This window comes from Eleginops maclovinus, chromosome 16 (assembly GCF_036324505.1).
Source record: "Eleginops maclovinus isolate JMC-PN-2008 ecotype Puerto Natales chromosome 16, JC_Emac_rtc_rv5, whole genome shotgun sequence".
Taxonomy (NCBI): Eukaryota; Metazoa; Chordata; class Actinopteri; order Perciformes; family Eleginopidae; genus Eleginops; species Eleginops maclovinus.
Genome location: NC_086364.1, coordinates 19936969 through 19945647, shown reverse-complemented (window position 1 = coordinate 19945647; position 8679 = coordinate 19936969). Strand labels below are relative to the sequence as shown.

General features: G+C 41.4%; 1 protein-coding gene across 2 annotated transcripts in view; it reads left to right on the top strand.

Annotated features, from left to right (window-relative positions):
- pvalb6 (parvalbumin 6) overlaps positions 1 to 8679 on the top strand; it is a 48536-nt gene that overhangs the window by 38400 nt on the left and 1457 nt on the right. For both annotated transcript variants that reach the window (XM_063903261.1, XM_063903260.1), the window contains exons 2-4: positions 5782 to 5847; positions 7125 to 7257; positions 7385 to 7494. In XM_063903261.1, coding sequence (XP_063759331.1) covers positions 5787 to 5847; positions 7125 to 7257; positions 7385 to 7494 — 304 coding nt within the window. In that variant the 5' untranslated portion in view covers positions 5782 to 5786. The remainder of the gene's footprint in view (positions 1 to 5781; positions 5848 to 7124; positions 7258 to 7384; positions 7495 to 8679) is intronic.

Below are 8679 nucleotides of genomic sequence, written 5' to 3'. Positions count from 1 at the left end.
GTGTCAACGATGAAATACGTAGGCTCTCTCAACACTGTTGCTTTTAATGGCAGATTAAATGGAATTTACATCTTTAATTTGTTTGGAAATATTGTATGCAAATGTTGGTCGAGTCTGGATGCTTCAGATTGCTTTCATCGCATTAGTTTGAGACCTTATTGGATGATAAATCTTTGTGGTGCCTACGCTGTTTTAAGTGGGAGTATGTAACCATGGTAAGGACTGGTGCATTTACTTTAGCAGACATTTGTAGCCATGCTAAGACGGTAAATCCTAAAGCCCAGTTTTGGTCGAATCATGTTAAGGTTGACAGTGTTCAGATTTTCTTTGGAAAAATCTAGACAAATATTGGACAAACAATAATAAAGTTTCTTATAGACTTTCATGTTCCCCTGAGGATGAACTACTAGAGTATACTTCTGTTGATTCTGCCTTTTCTTTGGTGCAATAACCAGGTTAAAATGTGTCCAGTGCGTTGGTGTATGACCGAATAGCTTCAAAGCTAATGGGTTAGGGTGAGAAAATAAAATGTTAAGCTAATATGCCACACACACACACACACACACACACACACACACACACACACACACACACACACACACACACACACACACACACACACACACACACACACACACACACACACACACACACACACACACACACTAGTTTTGTTGCCAAGCTTTAAACATGTGTCAAAGCTTTCCTGTCCTGTAACCGCCAGAAGATTAGCTGGTGTACAGTGGCGATAAGAGCCAAATGATCCCCAGGCATCTGTACTACTTTTATAAAATCCAGTCTTTTCTTCGTGTGTCTGTGTGTGTGTGTGTGTGTGTGTGTGTGTGTGTGTGTGTGTTTGTTATTCGCTTTTGAACTATGCTGCAGTGAGCTACGTTGCTTGCTGTTTTCCTAAGAACTGCTCATCCAAACAGCTTCACACTTGACACTTTGTGGGGTTCTCAGCAACACATCCGACGAGTCTGAGGTCGATCTGAAGAACGGTTGTTTGGTAACTTGAAGGACAGACAGACAGACAATCCTTTCTTTTAAGTTAGATAAACAGCATGACTGCTTTATCCGCAGCTCATTAAAATCAAGAGACGGGATGATTCACCCTACTTTCAAGCATCAATCGCTGGGGTGCTTTCATTCAGGAAAATCGTCTTTATGGGAACTGGACAAAAAAACGTGTTCAACTTTTCATCCTTTGGGAATATACTTAGCGTTAGCATCCTTACAAACTCAACATGTCAGGGTGTTACTGTCAAGGCATCAAGATAATGGCTTTTGTCTTTGAGATATTTTAATAATATCAATTCAAATATTGGATAACATTGGAACAATTATGGGTTTCTTCATCTGACCATTGTCTACGTGGCTTTAAAGGTCCATCCCAACCTGTAGGTCTGTTTTTTAAATATATATATCTGTCTCTTTTAACTACCTGATTTCTTGATTTAAGTTCATGGGTAGCCCGTCCGTCCCTCTGCTACCTTTTGAACGTAATATCTCGAGAACGTCTTAAGAGAAAATCCTTTAAAAAAATTGGCACAAATGTCCACTTTGCCACAAGGCTGAACTGATTTGTTGGTCAAAGATCAAGGTCACTGTGGGATTACGTCTGTCGTGTTTTCATGAACCTGATATCCCTGCAAGACCTCGATGGAATAATGTTACATCTGGCACTAACATCTACAGTACTTGGCCTCAAAGGATGAACTGAATGTTGTGGTCGAATGTGAAAGGTTAATGCCACTGTGACACAAAAAGAAATCATGTTGTTGGATGCAGCTTTTACAAAAGGATGTACATGCAACCCTAAGGATGTACTGCTATTCGTGTGTGGAGTGTCCAGTAGTTACCAAAGACTCATTCAGCCATTCATTATGAAATAATTCCCAATACAGACCTCAGTTTGACCTCAGAACAGCATAAAGCCGAGCCACAACATTCCTCATTACCTTTTTTTGTCCACAAACTGTATGCAAGGATAGTCCCATTTCTCTGTAGTACATTCCCCCCCTTTGTCTTTTCCCCTTTTCTCTGCCATTTACAGACTCTGACACAAACACACACACACACGCACACAACAGTCAAGGGAACATTCGGTGCTCGGGTGTCTTAAAGTGCAAGTACATTCTTCTTATAATCCCCTCAGCCTCTTCAGCCCTAGTCTGCTTGGCAACCTCTGTGCACACATATTCACACTACCATGCAGCTGTCACAGAAGACTGGGTAGTTGGCAGCCGCGCAGCACGGTTCGGTTTCCCACACCTAAAGAGACCGTCAGGGCGACGGGACTTCCCACAAAGGGAACCCCAGTTCACACGTTGTTTTCTTTAAAGGACACGCATGTTGACCTGGAGATAGGAACGCCAAAGAACCTTTGAAGCAAACCTTTTATCTGACATATTGTTCCCTCTCTCTACTTTTTTCATAGAGTTTGAGGCAGATACTGACTCTTCTACTCCTCTATTTACTGTATCAGTTAACCAAATGATCCAGAGCTCTAAGAGAGGCTTTGTTAACATGTTTTTTGGATTCAGGCAGTATGTCTTCCCTAAAATGTGCACACACCTGCCAAAGTTTGCCAGTAAGTTAAAGAGCAAGGTGAATAGAAAGGACTTAAAGTCTAATGATGTTTAAGACTAAGGCAACAGCTACACAATTATTCCTTCAGTGCAGCACAGCAGATTGCCTGTGTGGAGTTCAGATCAATACTTTCCGATGGGGATTGCACGCAAAAAGATGGATGTTTTAAATAAAAGGAAAGAACTTTACAGTGATCATCATCACAGCCATAAATTAAAGATGAGATTTATTCGATCGTATAATCGTTATTACGTTTTCTGGGGCTGTGAAATACTACAGAGTATCTTGTAAATAAACACCTCTGAATCTTGAAACATGAACACTAATTAATGTCAGAATAACCAAACTGTAACGCTCCTTTAAATCCTAGCACTCTCTTGTTTCTATTTGAAAAACATATTGGATTTGTAGTCTCGTAGTGATCACATTGAGATAACTCGGTAAATCCATCTCCTCATGTCCCCCCCCCACCCCAACCCCACCCCCTGCGGACATATTTGTGGTAAAGGTCAGGAAAGGAGGTTGTGCTTTTATAATGATAAGAGATTGGATGGTGTGGCCCACACAAGTTCAGCGGTGTTCAGTATTGATCTGTGTGTGCAGCAGTATGTTACTGAGCTACATAACACTACATCTCGCAGGGAGCTCATACATCACCCAAGCCGAGCGTGACACCGAGGGAACGAATCCATGAACTACTTCTTAACAATTTAACACGATTTATCTGTTCGTAGTTTCTATAAAACATTTACAGATCTCGGTGAGGTGTTTTATCCATGGACTTATTTAACTTTTTTTGATGAAAACCTTTGTTAATTTAAGTCCTCTCGAGCCAGTATGATTTCCCAACACTGTTAATACCATTTCCCACCTATTTAGAATGAAACCCACATGGATAATAATGTTTAATTGTGGCTATTAGCTTCACAAATGCAGACAGTTAATATAACAATCGTTGCATGATGCTCTAAAACCCGATAGTGATTCGTAAATGTAAAGGCAACCCGTGCCGTATTTCCACTGGGAAGGACAAAGCGACCATATTGCCCCGCTTAGCATTATCGAGGGAACACAGCGATGATGACGGTCCAAGGATGATGGTAATACACCACCATTACTGTGACCTTTCTGTGAGACGTTTCAATCATCCCTGCTTGGCATCAACGTTTAGAGATAAAAGGTTAAAAGACGTTCGATTAATTATACCCTCACAAACGCACAGGTGTAAGTGTGTGTCCAGGAGCTCTGGGGCTCACAGCAGGTAGTCATTTAACCTTGGTTGTTTACAGTAAGTTCTGCTTCACCTGATTCCTACGGCCTTGAAAAGCCGGACCACCTTTTACAAAATTGGAGTTTTAGTGTTTGTGGCTCTGGGGACGTCTGTCAGCGCACCACCGTGTTTCACACTGAAATATCTCAGGGGGGGACGGGCCACTCAAACAGCCTTTTCAGCAACGTTTCAGGGGTCTAACTCACCAGACTCAGAACAGTTCTTACAAATCTCTTGCAGTTTATATGTAATGATTGTCACTTTGCACATTCAGAATTTATAATAGAGTAAGAATGGATAAAATCAGTGAATTAATTATAAAAGAAAACTCACTTTTCTTACAGTAACTGCTTATAGACCCCCTTTTAAAAACATTAGAGTCCAGTAAATGTCATATATAAGGGAATCCTAACCCTAAATTTGACTCCAGTTAAAAGAGGGCTGGGACTGAGGATTTTATAGTTGTGTAAAAGGTCTTGTCACTTCAGTAATATTGCTGATGTGTATCCACAGTCTTGTCACTGCCAGATTTCAGTCTGGAAAACACCCATTGAGAAACCAATGAGCCTTGCAGATGGAAGCTGGACAAAGCAGCGGGCTTTTTTCATGAAGATGGGACTCGCTGAACATGAAGCTGTGGAACATGTTATGGGACTATTAAAATACTGGAGGTGCTGAAAGGCTTACTTTCTACTCAGATGTACCCAGAATGTCACAAACAAGGCTGAACAAAAATCATGTTTCTATCCACACTGTAATGGATTTTGATTGGCCCATGCTGGTTTTTTCATATTCCTGCAGACAAACAAAAAGAAACATCTTTGGTGAAGGAAACTGATGTCCAGACAGCTCAATTGGCTCGCTACTCCCTCACTGCAAGTGCGAAACACGCCTGGTTGTCCCATTGATATCAGGACAGCTGAAAGTCTACACATTTTCCGTAAAAAAATGAGCACCTTGCTAGCTATAAACCTAGCAAAACAATGTATCACAACCGCTTATTGTAGGACGTTTTTGGACAAAAGCATCAGCTAAATGAAATGTAATGTAAAAGATGAAGTTGTGTCGTGCTCAGTTAGGAGGAGGTGGGGTTTGTGTGGATTTCTAAGTGAAGCATCAATCATCCGTCATAAAGCTTGTTTGAAATGTCTCCAAAAGCCGATCCCTATTAAATCTGCCAGACGACAACAAGTGAAATCTGAGCGTCCTCTAATCCACAAATCACTCGCTCTCAACTCCTGCAGACTCTCCTGTCTATGATGGGTTCATCTTTAGGTTTATACGTGCTATATGTGTGTGTTTGCAGTAGCAACAGAGGGGAAGAGGGTAACAGTCAAAGTCGGGGAAGGTGACAACTTCACATGCAACTATCGGGTTCGGTAGGAATAAGAAGCCAAAGCGCCTTTAAGTGCCGGGCTCACCTTTCAAAGTGTGAGGTAAAAGAAGATTCTCCATCGAGAGCGGGCTGACAAGATGAATTCTCCTGTGGCATTGAAGACTCAGATGGCCCCTTAATCCCTGCTGAACCTGTGCCCTGCTTTTCATCTGTAACCGCTCAGTGATATCATACTTATAGAATGGAAGACACTGATATGAGCCTTAATACTTCACCCCATAATACCACAACCAAACCTCCTTCTCTCAACACCGTCCGGTATCTTTCCCCACCCATCCACCTCCGTCACATCTACTTCCCCCTTCTCTCCCTTTGTCACTCCCTCTTGCTCCGCTGTCACTAACTCATTCTGTCACTCATCACCTCCATCTCACATGTCCTGGTTTCCTGCTCCATTTCCAGCGTGTCACCGGTGTAATACGAGAATGTCTCTGAGTTCTTTCTCTGCTCTCTGACGACTTTGTTTTTAACCTTGTCCCCTTGTCCTTCTTTTTTCTGTCTCCCTCTCCACTGTCTTTGGCAGCTAAGATGGCAATGTGCAGCATCCTCAACGGTGATGACATCAAGAAAGCTCTAGATGCATTCGCAGGTAAAGGGACTTTTTACAGATAAGTCGAAAACTGTTCCGAAAACTGCAGGAGGAGGGTACCACCAACAGGCTGTGAAACGGCTCCAGCTTTTTGATAGTGGTCTTCATTGAAGCAAAACTACCTTGATTGGTTTAGAACACGATCACGGTTTGGTTTAATAGAAGTATGTTTGTCATAATTGAGGTTACTTAGCTAAGTAGGTCCATAACATCAGGGAACTAAGTTGAAATAAGCTAACCATATGTTTGGGTTTCACACTCATAACTCTTATCAATGATGTCCATTGGAAAAACTAAAAGGAACTTCATTTCCACAACTAAATTCCCCTGAAATATCCCCTTCCACTTTATTACTGGTAAACAAAGACATGTTTAAAATGCACTGAACATTGGAAAGTACCACCCACAAGCCCGAGTTGTAGAACAGTCACATGGTTAGTGTTGAATTAAAAAAGAAATGGATAGGGTTCAGAAAAGATCATGGTCTGGGTTTAACATATGTATGTTTGCATTAGGTTGATTTTGGTTTGAAATAAGCAAACAAAAAGTATTGGTTTCACACGAGACAGGAAATTCCTGGGTGTAAGTCCTCCAACTAGTTCAATAATAATAAGAACTGTGGGTGAAATGAAAAGGACTTCCAGGACTGAAAGCCCCTGAAAAAAGCCACTTAGCAACTCTATATTATGGAGACGTGTTTGTGATGCACTGACTAACAAGATACTTATTTATATGTTGACATATGTGCATAGTTAATTTATGTTTATAGACATAGAGCTCCATGACCCAGAACTAATGGGTCCTCTGGCAAAAACATGTTCTCAATCTAAATCAGTCGCACGGGAAGACGGCTTATTACAATTACACTGTTTCCTTCGGGCTTCAACACCCAGATGAACACAAGATACGCAACTTTCAGCGACTTTTACAGCAGTTACATCACATGCCTCCAGCTGCTCACGAGCACACGTACTGTTTCCCGTATGGGATTTCAAACCCTATCTTTGGTATCCGACGGAAAATCTGTGTCTAATATTTATGATGTTCAAACCCCTGTTTTTAATGCAGAAAGTCAATGTGTTTTGTTGAGAAGCACTGACAGTTTGTGTGTGTGTGTGTGTGTGTGTGTGTGTGTGTGTGTGTGTGTGTGTGTGTGTGTGTGTGTGTGTGTGTGTGTGTGTGTGTGTGTGTGTGTGTGTGTGTGTGTGTGTGTGTGTGTGTGTGTGTGTGTGTGTGTGTGTGTGTGTGTGTGTGTGTGTGTGTGTGTGTGTGTGCAGCTGCTGACTCCTTTAACCATAAGAAGTTCTTCGAGATGGTGGGTCTGAAGGCCAAGTCTTCTGACGAAGTGAAGAAGGTCTTCCTGGTGCTGGACGCCGACAACAGCGGCTTTATAGAGGAGGAGGAACTCAAGTGAGACACACACACACACACACACACACACACACACACACACACACACACACACAATGTTTTTGCTACACATGACACATGACAGATCTGTGACATGTGTCTGTCGTGTGTTCCTGTCCCTGGCTAGATTCGTCCTGAAGGGTTTCGCCCAAAATGGCAGGGACCTGACAGACAAGGAAACCAAAGCATTTTTAACAGCAGCCGACAAGGATGGAGACGGCAAGATTGGAATTGATGGTAAACAATACATTTTGTTAATGGGAGTGCCTTGTGGTCACACTCACAGGTAGAAATAAAGTCAAGTGACTAACAGTGATTAACCTCCTAATTATTAAAGGGTCATTTGACTTTTATTGGGTTGAGTCTGCAAGAATGTGGATTGCAACCCCAATGTCGGAATCAAAGTACTTAGTTTATCCTGGGTAAGAACCAGCCCATTTTCAGGCACCTTGGAAACATTTGTGACAGAAATGTTCAAATAATATTCTCCTCTTTCAAATGATCGGAGCCACATGTTGAATCCTCAGACATACATTTGCATGTCGGTGTTTTGCATGATTTGGACCCTCTTTCCAAATGATTGGGGTTTGGAGTGGTGCTGAACCTTATATTTTCCCAGCCTAAATATTAGCAGTGGAACTAGCAATTACCAAAATGACGGTAAGCACAACAGTCCACTTCAGAAGATCTGCTTTTTTCAACCAACGGCTACTGAATAAACACTTATCCCCACTGCCGCTGAATAAATGAACGGGGCCCAGTTTTCACTTCAGCCATTAGTGGAAGAGGTTGTGCTGAATATGCATTATATTAAAAGGTTAAAAAGACAACATTAGAAACTGATGTTGATTTCACAATGTAACGGCTGTAGGATAGCGTTTCAATTTACCCTAGATTACCTTATGCAACCCTATTTCTGTTGCTGCGTACAAACTCCTGAAAGCTGGATTTTAGGAACAGAAAGGACGAGGAAAGTGCTTGAGTTGTGAAGGATATAAAAGAATACAACAGAGAAGAAGAAAAACAAGGAGAAGAAGAACAAGAACAAGAACAAGATGAAGAAGAACAAGAAGAACCAGATGAAGAAGAACAAGAACAAGAACAAGATGAAGAAGAACAAGAAGAACCAGATGAAGAAGAACAAGAACAAGAACAAGATGAAGAAGAACAAGAACAAGAACAAGATGAAGAAGAACAAGAACAAAAACAAGATGAAGAAGAACAAGAACAAGAACAAGATGAAGAAGAACAAGAACAAGAACAAGATGAAGAAGAAGAAAAACAAGGAGTAGAAGAACAAGAAGAACAAGAACAAGAACAAGATGAAGAAGAACAAGAACAAGAACAAGATGAAGAAGAACAAGAACAAAAACAAGATGAAGAAGAACAAGAACAAGAACAAGATGAAGAAGAAGAAAAACA